Below are 14,096 nucleotides of genomic sequence, written 5' to 3' on the forward strand. Positions count from 1 at the left end.
AATGTAATTATTGATATGTTAGGGCTTAACTGTGCCATTTTGTTTTTTGTTTTCTGTTTTTTGCTAGTTCTGTTTTTCACTTCTCTTTACTTTTTCCTGCATTTTTAGTATTTCATTTTTATTTATCTATAGTGTTTTTTAAGGTACGCCTTTGTATAGCTTTTGTAGTGGTGGCTCTAGGTATTACATTATATAAAATAACCTATCACAGTCTACAGGTGTTACCATTTCACTAGTTCAAGTACAGAAACTTCTCCCTTTACGTTTCCTAACTCTTCCCTGTTTATAATATAATTATTTTAAATATTTCCTCTAATACATTTAGAACTACATCAGACTGCATAATTTTTTCTTCAATCATCAAAAAATTTAGAAAACTCAAAAAGGAAAAGAAAGCCAGGCACCTGGGTGGCTCAGTGGGTTAAAGCCTCTGCCTTTGGCTCAGGTCATGATCCCAGAGTCCTGGGTCGGGTCCCACATTGGGCTCTCTGCTCAGTGGGGAGCCTGCTTCTCCATCTCTCTCTGCCTGTCTCTCTGCCTACTTGTGATCTCTCTCTCTGTCAAATAAATAAATAAATAAAAATCTAAAAAAAAAAAGAAAGAAAGAAAAAAGAAAAAGAAAGCCTATTACATTTACCCATGGTTTTCCTTATCATGTTCTCCCTTTCATCACTTCCTTTCTGCTTAGAAAAGTTCCTTTGTCATTTTTTAAAAGATAGGTCTACCAAACTAATTCTCTTAGTTTTTTGTCTGTTTGTTTTTCATCTGAGAATGTCTTGATTTCTTCTTCATTCCTGAAGGATATTTTCACTGGTATGGGATTCTGGGTTGTCAGTTACTTTTTTTCAGCATGAAGACATATTGTTTTACTTTTTTCTGGCTCCCATGGTTTCTGATGACAAATTTGCTATCATTCTAATTGTTTTCTCCCTACTCTTAAGATCATTTTTCCATGGCTGTTTTCTAGAACTTTTGTCTTTAATTTTCAGAAGTTTAATTATAATGAGCCTTGAAGTACTTTTTTTTTCAAGATTTTATTTATTTATTTGACAGACAGAGATCACAAGTAGGCAGAGAGGCAGGCAGAGAGAGAGAGGAGGAAGCAGGCTCCCTGCCAAGCAGAGAGCCCGATGCGGGGCTTGATCCCAGGACCCTGGGACCATGACCTGAGCTGAAGGCAGAGGCCTTAACCCACTGAGCCACCCAGGCACCCCTTGAAGTACTTTTTTAACCCTGTGTCTTTTTCTCCTCTCCTTCTTGGACTTTGCTGACACAAATGCTAGTTATTTTCTTGCAGTCCCTTAGGTTCCCTAAGACTCTGTTTGTTCTTTTTTTCCAGTCTATTTTATTTTTTATGTTTAGATTGGGTAATTCCTATTGTTCTATCTTTTATCTTATTGGTTCTTTTTTTCTGTGTGTACCCTGAATTCTGCTGTTGAGCTCATCTACTAAGCTATTTTTTTCCAGTTACTATGTTTTTTAATTCTAAAATTGCCATTTGGTTCTTTTTTATATCTTCTAGATTTTTTGCTGAATCTTTTTATATTTATTGCTGAGCCTTTCCATTTTTTTATCTTTTATTTTTTTAAAAGATTTCATTTATTTATTTCATGGAGATCACAAGTAGGCAGAGCAGCAGGCAGAAGGAGAGGGGGAAGCAGGCTGCCTACTGAGCAGAGAGCCCTATGTGGGCTCGATCCCAGGACCCTGAGATCATGACCTGAGCCGAGGGCAGAGGCTTAACCCACTGAGCCACCCAGGTACCCCAGCCTTTTCGTTTTAAAAAAAATTTAAAGCATGTTTGTTAATTGCTCATTGAAGCATTTTTATTGTGGCTACTTTTAAAACTTGGTCAGATAATTCTAACATCTTTACCTTGTCCTCTATTGATGGTCTTATTCATTTGGTTTGAGATCTTCCTGTTCTTGGTATGATGAGTGATTTTCAATTGAAACTTAGATATTTTTGTGTTGTTATGAGGCTCTAGATCTTAGTTAAACCTTCTGTTTTAGCTAGGTTTTTTTATTTTTAACTACATTCTACAGAGGAACGGGAAGGTGCTGCCTCATTACTGCCTTGTTACTGCCAAGTATATTCTAACTCCACCAGTTTCCTCGCTGAGTCTTTGTTGACAGCCAAGGGGAGACATCATGGAAGACACTCCCCATGTGGTCTCTACTGACATTGTGGTAAGCAGAGGACTTATCACTGCTCAATGATGGTGGAAGTCCTAATTCTCTACTAGGCTTCTTCTGACACTACTTCAGTGGGGAGGCATTAGGGTACCATGTTAGTGTCCAGTAGAAGCTTAGGTTCCCCATGCAGTCCCCAATGACACTGCAGGAAACCCTCATTTCAGGCCATTGAGGATGAAAATCCTACCTCTTTATCTGACCTTCTCTGACATCACTCCAGAATTCTAATACGGTGTTAGAAAGGTGGGAATCTAGGACCCCACTCAGTCTTTACTGACATGCGTGGGTTGGGGGACCACTATTTTCTGTGGTGTTGACTAAAGTAGAGTGATGATTATCTAAAAGTTTTCTATCTTGTTGGACTGCCCCTTTTTTGGTCCTTTGGCTAGACAGAGCAGGCTTTTGTTGGGGCTTTTTTGACTGTATCACTGGCATTTCCAGGTTGTTGACTTCTTCAGTTTCAAGTCTGGGATATATGAGTCAAAAGAAAACTGGAACTTAGCATCATGTCTTTCCTTGGGTCTCAAGGTCCTTCACTGGCCTGTCTTTTTTCTATCTCTCGGAGCCTTTTTATAGTTGTTTTTTTATATAATGCCAATTATATGTATAGTTTCTGGTTGCACTTAGTTTGACCAGAAAAAAAAAACAAACCACACACGGAAAAGTGTGTCTACTTGATCTTTTCTAGAAACAGAAGTCCTCTTTATTTAACTGTAACCAATTCTTTCTGTGAGAGTTTGAACTGTGTTCTTATGTTCCCATTTACTTACTAAGGGCCCACTCCAAACAACCCAACAGGAGCCATGACACTGCTACTGGACTAAATTTGAGTATTGGCATTTCCTGAAACCTAAATAAAATATCAGCCCACATACTCCAGCGACATATCAAAAGAATATTTTTTGTTCAAGAAGGGTTAATTCTAAAATACAGGGACAGTTTGACATTAATAAATCCAATGGTGTGACTATATTAATACATCAAAGGAGAAATCCATGTGATCATTCCCTTAATGCAAAATATGCAATTGACATAATTCAACATTCTTCCTCTAAAATTTTCCTAATAAAATAGGAATCAGTGAATACTCTCTTTAAACAATTGAAAAACAATAATCCAATTTATAATTGCACCAAAATGAATAAGATACCTAGGAATAAATTTAACCAAAAAGGTGAAAGACATTGATTAAAGAAATTAAAGATGACACAATGAATGGAAAGATATACCATGCTCATGAATTAGAAGAACTAATATTCTTAAAATGTGCATATAACCCAAAGCAATTTACAGATTCAATGCAATCCATGTTAAAATACCAAGAGCATTTTTCACAGAGCTAGAACAAATAATCCTAAAATTTGTATAGAACTACAAAAGACCTCAAAGAGTCAAAGTCCAATCTTGAGAAAGAAAACAAAGCTAGATGTATCACAATCCCAGATTTCAAGCTATATTTCAAAGCTAAATTCATCAAAACAGTATGGCACCGACACAAAAATAGACACATAGATCAATGGAACAGATAAAGAGACCAGAAAGAGACCTACATTTATATGATCAATTAATCCATGACAAAGGGGTGAGAATATACAATGGGATGGGGGTGGCTTAGTTTTTGAGTGTCTGCCTTTGGCTCAGGTCATGATCTTGGCATCTGGGATTGAACTGCTGAGCAGTCGGACTCCCTGCTCAGCAGGGAGTCTGCTTCTCTCTCTGCCTCTCCCCCTGCTTGTGCCCTCTCTCTTACTCTCTTTCACTCTGTCTCTTAAATAAATAAATAAATAACTTTTTAAAAAGAATATACAATGTGGAAATGACAGTGTTTTCAGTAAATGGTGTTGAGAAAACTGGACAGCTACATGCAAAAGAATTAAACTTGACCACTCTCTTATACTGTACACAAAAATAAACTCAAAATGGATTAAAGACCTAAATGTGAGACCTAAAACCGTCAAACTCCTAAAAGAAAACATAGGTAATTTCTTTTCTTTTTTTTTTAAGATTTTATTTATTTGTCAGAGACAGAGGGAGAGAGAGCGAGCGAGCACAGGCAGACAGAGAGGCAGGCAGAGGCAGAGGGAGAAGCAGGCTCCCTGCCCAGCAAGGAGCCCGATGTGGGACTCGATCCCAGGACCCTGGGATCATGACCTGAGCCGAAGGCAGCCGCTTAACCAAGAGCCACCCAGGTGTCCCAACATAGGTAATTTCTTATAGTGATCTCTTGGACATTGGCCTTAGCAACATATTTATGGATATGTCTCCTCAGGCAAAGGAAACAAAAGCAAAAATAAACTAAGGAGACTATATCAAAATAAAAACTTCTGCACAGCAAAGGAAATAATCAAGAAAACAAAAAGACAACCTAATGAATGGAAGAAGATGTTTGTAAATGATATATCCATGAGGAGTTAATATCCAAAATATATAATGAACTTGTATAACTCAAAACGAAAAAACTTATTAAAAAATGGGCAGAGGGCATGAATAAATATTTTACTAAAGACGACAGGCAGATGGCCTACAGGCACATGAAAAGATGCTCAACATCACTGGTCATCAGGGAAATGCAAATCAAAACCACAATGAGATATCACTCTACACCTGTCGGAATGGCTAAAATAAAAAGCACAAGAAACAAGTGTTAGAGGAAGTAAAGAAAAAGGAACCCTCGTGCACTGTTGGTGAGAATGTAAATTGGTGCAGTCACTATGGAAAACAGTATAGAGGTTCCTTAAAAAATTAAAAATAAGACTACCATTTGATCCAGTAATCACACTACTGTGTATTTGCCCAAAAAATACAAAAACACTAGTTTCAAGAGACATATGCACCCCTATGTTTATTGTAGCATTATTTACAATAACCAAACTACGGAAGCAGCTCAAGTGTCCATCCCTTGATGGATAAAGATGGTATATTTATATAATGGAATATTAGTCAGAAAAACGAATGAAATCTTGCCATTTTGTGACAACATGGATGGACCTAGAGGGTAATATGCTAAGTAAAATAAGTCAAATAAGGGAAGGTAAATACCAAATGCTCCCACTCATTTGGGGAATCTGAAAAGCAAAATTAACAAACAAAAGACTCGGGGCGCCTGGGTGGCTCAGTGGGTTAAGCCGTTGCCTTCGGCCCAGGTCATGATCTCAGGGTCCTGGGATCGAGCCCCGCATCGGGCTCTCTGCTCAGCAGGGAGCCTGCTTCCTCCTCTCTCTCTACCTGCCTCTCTGCCTGCTTGTGATCTCTCTCTGTCAAATAAATAAATAAAATCTTTAAAAAAAAAAAAACAGAAAAAAGACTCTTTTTTTTTTTTTTTTAAAGTAGGCCCCAGGCTCAGCATGGAGCCCAACATTGGGCTTGAACTCACAACCTTGAGATCAAGACTTGAGCTAAGATCAAGAGTTGGACACATAACTGACTGAACCACCCAGACACCCCGCAAAAAACAGACTCTTAACTATAGAGAACAAACTGGTGGTTGCCAGAGGGGAGGTAGGTGGAGGAAGAGGTAAAATAGATGATGGGGATTAAGAGATGTAAACAAACAAACAAATATCTCCAATCAAGTCAGCAGCACACTTGGTAGTGAAACATGAGAATCTTTCCCATTAAAATTTGGTTGTCCATAATCACCTTTATCATTTAACCTTGGTATGGGAATACTGGCTAATAAAACATATATAAATAGGATATAAATAACAATTTCTGACAAAACTATACTCTTATTTCCATGTCCTTCTACCATATTGTTTTCCCTTGAAGCTGACACTAATGAGGATTGCTTAGTCCATTTCAAACCTCAACCTGCTTTCCTTCCCCATGATTCAACATTTGACTGACAAGAGTTATGATCAGAATCATGTCTTATATTATTTTGTATTCCTAATCCTAGGTAATATTAGAATTAGTAGTATTAGTAGATACTACCCAGTATCCTAACACTGGGTAGAAGGTCCTCAGTAAATATTTTCAGATTAAGAATCCAAAATGTGATATTAAAAATTAAATTAATAAGAATATGTTACAAAACACACCCTTCAAAGGTAAATCAGTAATCTTATTTTCTTAAAGTTTGTTCAGAACCTAATACTTTGTGACTTCACAATTAGTATTTGATTTATCAATTTTTATGATGCAATCAAAATAGCATATCCTAGAATACTCAATATTTCTTAATTGGAATTTGGTTAAATCATAATCATTTTTATACCGAAGACCCTCAGCTAAAAATCCCTCATATTCTAAAATATTCCCAAAATTTGATGAGAGATATGCAATCAAAACAAGGCTAAAGAAACCTGAAAAATCACATCAGTTTTCAACTATGATTTCACTTTGTAACTATCACTCTCACTTTTAACTCACCACATAGTTATTAGACCTGGGAACAGAATAGACACTTGCCCCGTCACTCACTCCTATTGTTTCTAAATTTAGCTGAAAATTGTAAACAGTAGGTTAACCAAAAGATTCATTTTCTGAGTTGAAGTACTTCAATTAATCAGTCCTTCTCCACAGGAGATTTGCAGTATAACCCCATGTGCCCCTGACACTCCAATTCAGTTTTGGCAATAAATCATTAGTCCTATAATTGATTTGTGATCCGTGACCAAAATAAAACATGAAAAAAAAAAAAAGACAAAATGTCAAGTTTAATGTTTACCTCTGTTCCCGAGTGTTGATCCCTAATAACATCCATCTGTCTCTTAAACAGTTCTAATACAGCCTTGTAGACCAGTTCATACTGTTCCTGAAGAGCATCACAAACCGAAATAAATGAAAACAAACAAGAAACTTGGTGAACCACAGAACCAGAGTTCAGGAGTGTGAACATAAGTCAAACCCTAGTACAGCAGACCTGAAAAGACCATCAACCATAGTTTCATTGTAATGCCCTTATGTTTGTGAAGCCCATTTTGGATTGCAAAGCACTTGCAGCCTACTAGAAATAGCTAAATATTTGATCTTCTACCTCTAAATATACAAGGGCCTTCGGCATGTTTTATGTTCTGACCCCACTTTCTCACTTATCTTCCCCCGCACCATCATCCCTCCAATTTCGTTTTCCTGGCTCACATTTTAAATGTTTTATCTGATTCTGGATGCATTTTTGGTCAGGCACCTTCATCTTTTCTGGGAAAAGGGAGGTAGATTGTGGTCAATGGGTAGATACAGAGCTTCAATTATATTCTTCACTTGACCCTGACAATTTATCTCTAAAGCAGGTAGGCTATTATCCCTGTTTACACTTCGTACAAGATTGTTCAGCCATGATTTCCAGACTTGGATTCGAACCTGGGTCTTCTGACTCTTAGTTTAATATACCTAGATCAAGCTGCTGACACGCTCTCCTAGCGAAGACACCAAAAAAAAGTAGATCACCCAAGAGAGTCTGGAAATTTGTGCCTGTGAAAGGATTTCACTGTCGGGAAATGACACCGCCACCCTTAAAGGGTCCGTGCAGGTGGGGGTGGGGTTCTGCCATGGGACCTGCTCTAGCACTTGATTTTGGAGCTACTTTTCACCTGAAAGAGCCTCAATGGGGTTTCCCTGGCACTTCACACAATACAAATAAAGCACAACTTTTGCCAATTATAATTTTAGCAGGAGAACCATACAGAATCTGCATCACCCACACATCTGTTGGTACACTCTCCCATTTTTTTAAGAAAAGGAAAGTCAGACAGGAAGTGATCAGCTGGTTACAGTGCTATTTCCTGGTGAGAGTGGTGTCAGAAAAAGCAGCTGACAACTGGTAAGGGATTTGTTCAGCTAGTTGTTGATAATGTTGATTAACATATGAAAGCTAACCAGAAATCGTTTCCTCTGTCTCCGACCTTTACAAGGAGGCCGGAAATGGACTTTCTCTGAAATGAAGTAGGGTTTATTGATTGATTTATACTACAGAGAGCCATACTCTCTGTAGTATTGTAGATTCATACTACAATGTAATATTAGACAACTAGGTTGCATACTTCCTGGGGTCTTTAGACATTTATATGGATCGACCAGCTTTTAAGTCTGGTGGCACTAATCCAGCCAACGCTTTTACTTCACAGAAACTTTTTCCTTCAGGTTGAGTATAGAAAACACCTACAGTCGATGCATGAAAAAAAATTTTTTTCCACTAGCTATTAGTGGAAAACCTACGTGGGCCAAACAGAAGGCTTATATTACAATAGCTCTTCATTTTTTCCCCTCAATTCACAAATGTCAGATGAAAATATCTAAACTGCCACTGTCAGTTATTTTACCTCCAATTCTATGTGCAAGTTCATTTGTAAGTGCTTTTAACACTTCAGGGTCTTACCACTTAAGCAGTAGAAAGTAGTTCTAACAAATTATGTAAAAACGTCTGTTACTTCTGTCAACAAATGCTTGGTGAATAAATAAATGGGTGAAAGCTAAACTCCATCTTAAAGATGGAGACCATTTTTTTGGAAATGTGGGTAAAATTATTGGTGTAGAAATCTGGGTGAAATTAATATTGTAGAGAGTGAGAGTTCTGTCCTGAAGTGTTTCATCTAGGAGGTGGAACTTGAGTGGGAGAGGAGAGAACAAAGCAGGAGAAGAGCATTCCTAACAGAGTGAACGAGGGTGAGCACTTTGGGGTAGATGAAAATGTTGTGATAGATATGTAACCTTATTATAGTATGGTTATAATCATGGTTTTTTAAGTATGCATACAGTAAGGATCAGGAGAGACTACAAAACAATAGTAATTGTGGCTATCTCTAGGTGACAGGAGTATGGTTGCTTTTATTTTTAATTTTCTTCAAGTCAAAAAATGAGTATACAGACTGACTGCACTCTCAGGATTCTGTTACCACTTCCTGAAGCAGAAATAACAAATCTCTGGGGCGCCTGGGTGGCTCAGTGGGTTAAAGCCTCTGCCTTCGGCTCAGGTCATGATCCCAGGGTCGTGGGATCCAACCCCACTCAGGCTCTCTGCTCAGCAGGGAGCCTGCCTCCCCGCCCCTCTCTGCCTGCCTCTCTGCCTATTTGTGATCTCTGTCTGTCAAATAAATAAGAAAATAAATCTTTAAAAAAAAAAAGGAATAACAAAGCTCTGATTTTTCTACAGTTTCAGAAGTGAATTGTTGCTATAAAACTTCAAGTTAACCTAACTCTTTCTTTCTAATAAATCAAACAGCTTGTGAAATTTTTTCAACATCCTTTATAACAAATATTACAATAGTTTCTTAATATTTTCTGCATAGACAGTAAAATACAAGGAATGAGAGGAATTTGACCCAAGGCAAGGGATCCAGGGAAAAAAATTATCTATTCAGAGTTCGAGGAAATGCAAATGGACTAGTGCTCCTAAGAGGAAATTGGTAGTATAGCTAGGCAGTCAGCTGTTTTGGGTTGCCTTACTATTGAACAGAGAGATATAGCAAGACTGAGACACATGTTATGATCCATTCACCATAGTTGCATACCTGAGTTTGAACAAATGAAGGTCTTTGTGTTCGCATTTCCTGGATCAAACTAAAAACACTGAAGTTCTCTGGAAGTATCTATCAAATAAAAGGGGGAAAAAATCTTACTCCTTTGTTCCTCTGCTTTGTTAATAAATTATTATTTTATTTATTGAAAATTTAATATTACTTAATATTTAATAAATTATTACTATTATTGACAAGACTGGTCTTGTCACTCCCATGATATCTGCTCTCCTAACAGAAGATAATATCCAAAAAAGAATGCATTTTTAAAATGAATGTGGTTTCTCATCACTTGCGTCATGATTTAGAGCCTGGTATTTTCCCCAGAAGATTGAAGAAACTCTCGGGCATGATTTCGCATGGGGTGATCAAATGTCTGAAGTTAATGATATAATGAGGGATAAGGTTCAGATGAGGAAGCGTGAGAATTTTATGAAATAAAAGAAATTGGCAGATAGATTTCAAGCCCGTGTTTCAAAGTTCCCACTTCCTATTAGACTTTTAAAAATGACTTAGAGATTGGAACACAAAATTTGTGATAGATAGAGTCCATCCACTAAAGTAGTTTGGATAAAGAAAGGGAATTTAGGGCAGTGATTCTCAAACTACAGCATGCCTTAGAAGCACCAGGAGAGCTTGCTGGTTTCCCCCTTCCTCCCCCTACCTCCATAGTTTCTGCTTCAATCCATCCAAGGCCTCGCCCAAGGTTTTGCATTTCTAACAAGTTCTCAGGTGATGCCAATGCTGCTTGCCTGGGAACTAACTTTGAGAACCACCAACGTAGGGCCTAATTTAAGCATCTGACAAAGTGGGTCTACAGTGAATATTCTAGAAAAGATGAGTCATGGAGATAGATGTTTGGAAGAACCAAACAATTCCTAGGTCTGAAAGTAGCAGGTTAAGTAGACAGGAAGTGCCTGAGGAGAGAAACTCACCCCATCTTTTAGCAACATCCAGGTATAATCAATAGCACAGATAACACCAGTCCTTCCACAGCCGGCACTGAAATGAAACATCACAGGAACACATACAGTTGCAGAGGGTGGGTCATTGACAGTAGCTGGGAAATGTCACCAGCAGATTGGGGAAGAAGAAACCTAGAGGCAATGAAATGTTCCAAAGCACCCCCCTTTTCCCAGAGCATGTTTGTCAGTTGTCATATGCCCACATGAACCTCAGGACAGATCCTAGGTGACTTCTCTTAACAAGAGTCTCTGCACTGTTCCCAAGTAACTTGTCAGAAAATATTAATTTAATGCTCAGGTTGAATTTATTATGATTTGGTTTTGCTATGGACCTTGCCCTTTCAATCACTCTCATTTCTAAGCTTTGTTCCTTTCTCATCAACTGGAAAAAGTGAGACTAGGATCAGGAGCCTACATTCTACATGCTTGTACCACCTTGAATTCCAACAGAGTCTGTCTTCCTTCAGGTACAGCAGGAGTCCTGGCCACACTGTGACATTTAGTTTGTTTGGGTGGAAGGTTCAAAGACCAGCATCTTACCTGCAGTGAATGCATATGGGAACACTGACATCCTCTTGGTAAGAACGTACATCCCAGATGAGCTCAAGAATAGGGTCTATGGATGAAGGCACATCATGGTCTGGCCAATTCTTGTAATGAAACTGGTAGATAGTTCGAGTTTCCTATAAAAAAGAAGTAGCCAGAATAAAAAGCGAGTTCAATGTCAGGACCCCACCTCATTCTACCACAAGATTATTCTGACTTCCTAAGTAGCATCTCTGTCCTGTTGGCGATTTATGCCGCTTTCTTCTCCACAGGACTCTAGGGCCCATGTGCCTTCTGAGAACAATTAAAAGTGATTTCAGGTAACTGACTATTGGTCTGTCTCTATCCGCCCCACTCACAAGAGGAGGTAGATATTAAGATAGTCCAAACTGGAGCTTCCCAACTGGTGTGCTTCACCGGTTCAAGTGGGTCACAGTCATGCTGATATAGTAAACTCCTTTGTCATAGAGAGACCGGGCAACACGAGCTCTCAAGGTGGTTCCCAGCCTCTATTCACCACATAGCCTCTATTCATCCTACAAATATTATCATTTTTATAGGTGTGCCATGGTGTGTAATAGATTGGGGAGTAGGGATTACATCAAAGGTCTCTTTTGCATATGAAGATTTATCGAGAACCTCAAGGGCCCCACCACTCCTACTGTCTTGTGGCCAGCCCAAGTCACATACGTATGTATTTGCTGCCGTGGGCTCTTGAGGTTACCACTCAAGGTCTATACTTACACTATTGAACTTGGCTTTTAGAGTCCTGATTATGTAATCGGATTTTCTATTTTCAGCTTCCTAAGAAGTAAATTCAAATATTAGTTATTTCAAAGACTAATGTTCAAAAACTAGTCTCTATAAAGTAGACTCAGGAGCATCTGCTCAGCCATAATGGAAACAGGCATCATACTCACACAGGATATGGAGAAAGGGCCAACTTGCCGCGGTAGCTCTCCTGGTTCAGTCCAGTAGCGCTCACACTTTTTCTGTTGCACAAAGCAAAATGTCATGACTCCCCTCCAGATATTCTAGTCTCTTCTGGGTAACAAAATCCACTTCCTCATTCAGAAGCAAATTCACAAATTCAGCTCTGTGTCCTTTAACTTAGGTTAGGACCATCCCCAACATCATGGTCTGGAATCTCCAAAGATGGGAAAAACACTAAAGGATATATCAATTTCAGACTTCCTAGAAGTCTGAAGAAGTAGAAATAGGGATCTGACCTTTTCAGTACAGTAGTCCCACCTTACCCACAGTTTTATTTTCCATGGTTTTAGTTACCCATGGTCAACCGTGGTCTTTCAGTTACCTATATATAGTCCAGGATGTATTGTTGGAAGATCAGTAGTAGCCTAACCCTATGTTGCAACACTTACGTCATTCCCCTCACTTCATCTCATCATGTAGACATCTGATCATCTTACATCATCATCATCAGAAGGGTGAGTACAGTACAATAAGATATTTTGAGGAAGAAAGAGATCACATTCACCTAACTTCTAGTATATTGTTATAATTGTTTTATTTTAGTATTGTTGTTTTTAACTCCTACTGTGCCTATTCACAAATTAAACTTTACCATAGACATGTATGCATAGAAAAAAACATAGTGTATATAGAGTTTGGAATTATCCTCGTGTCAGGCATCCACTCCAGGCGTCTTGGAGTATATCCCACATGAATAAGGGGGACTATTGTATTTCAAAGGGATTAACAGAGATCATGTCTACTAAAGCAAAGCTGTACAAGCCAAGTGAAAGCTTCTTTTTTTATTAAAGATTTTATTTATTTGAGGGAGGGTACAAGGAGGGAATGGGGAGGGGCAGAGGGAGAGGGACAAACAGACTCCCCAATAAGCAGGAAGCCCAACTGAACTCTGCAGGGGCTCGATTCCAGAACCCTGAGATCGTGACCTGAGCCAAAGGCAGATGGTTAATCAACTGAGCCACCCAGGCACCCCTGAAAGCTTGGTTTTAACTGGAATTATGAATATCAATAGGAGGTAAGAAGAGTGTTATTCAATAGAAACATAATGTGAGCTACCCAGGCAGTTTTAAGTTTTCTTTTTTTTTTTTAACTTTTTTGTTTTATCCTTCATGTATTTCCACTTTTTTTTTTTTTAGATTTTTATTTATTATTTATTTGACAGGCAGAGATCACAAGTAGGCAGAGAGAGAGAGAGGTGGAAGCAGGCTCCCTGCCGAACAGAGAGCCCGATGCGGGGCTCGATCCCAGGACCCTGGGATCATGACCCGAGCCGAAGGCAGAGGCTTTAACCCACTGAGCCACCCAGGTGCCCCAGTTTTAAGTTTTCTAATAGCCACATTCAAAAATGAAAAAAATATGAGATTAATTTTAATAATCCATCTTAGCCAGTATATTAAAAAAAAAAACATGTAATCAATAGAGAACAGATATTCAATACTTGACATTTGTCTTGGTCTTCAAACCCAGTGTGTATTTTATATTGACAGCACATATCAGTATCTTAAATTACCATCGGAAACATTTTATTTCCATTTAGAGCTCATCAAGTATATGGTTGAAAAAGATGCACATATCCAAGTTGTTCCAGACACTGAATTGGAAAACCGAGTTTTTAAACTTAAACTCACTAAAATAAAAGGAAATAAAATTGAGTTCCCTGAAACTAGCCATGTTTCAAGGGCTCTATAGTCACATGTGGCCAGTGGGTGCCACATTAGACAACATGGGGTTAGAAGGGCTGACTGCCAGTTAAAGGTGCCTGATTTATTAATAAAAGTGGGAAAATGGTTACTTTAAAAGCATATCTTATCTTGGGGTGCTCAGTGGGTTAAGCCTCCGCCTTCGGCTCAGGTCATGATGTCAGGGTCCTGGGATCGAGCCCCATATCGGGCTCTCTGCTCAGTGGGGAGCCTGCTTCCCCCACCCCCCGGCTGCCTCTCTGC

General features: G+C 38.7%; 1 protein-coding gene across 1 annotated transcript in view; it reads right to left on the minus strand.

The window, feature by feature from the left end:
* The window catches only part of LOC111143089 (protein tyrosine phosphatase, non-receptor type 22), a 59,678-nt gene that overhangs the window by 27,747 nt on the left and 17,835 nt on the right, over nucleotides 1-14,096 (minus strand). Inside the window, 6 exon segments of the mRNA XM_022496553.1 lie at nucleotides 6,865-6,951; nucleotides 9,644-9,721; nucleotides 10,585-10,651; nucleotides 11,155-11,297; nucleotides 11,905-11,964; nucleotides 12,081-12,152. Of these exon segments, the coding sequence (XP_022352261.1) occupies nucleotides 6,865-6,951; nucleotides 9,644-9,721; nucleotides 10,585-10,651; nucleotides 11,155-11,297; nucleotides 11,905-11,964; nucleotides 12,081-12,152 (507 nt within the window).

Source organism: Enhydra lutris, unplaced genomic scaffold (assembly GCF_002288905.1).
Source record: "Enhydra lutris kenyoni isolate GAN:26980312 unplaced genomic scaffold, ASM228890v2 scaffoldscaffold9, whole genome shotgun sequence".
Taxonomy (NCBI): Eukaryota; Metazoa; Chordata; class Mammalia; order Carnivora; family Mustelidae; genus Enhydra; species Enhydra lutris.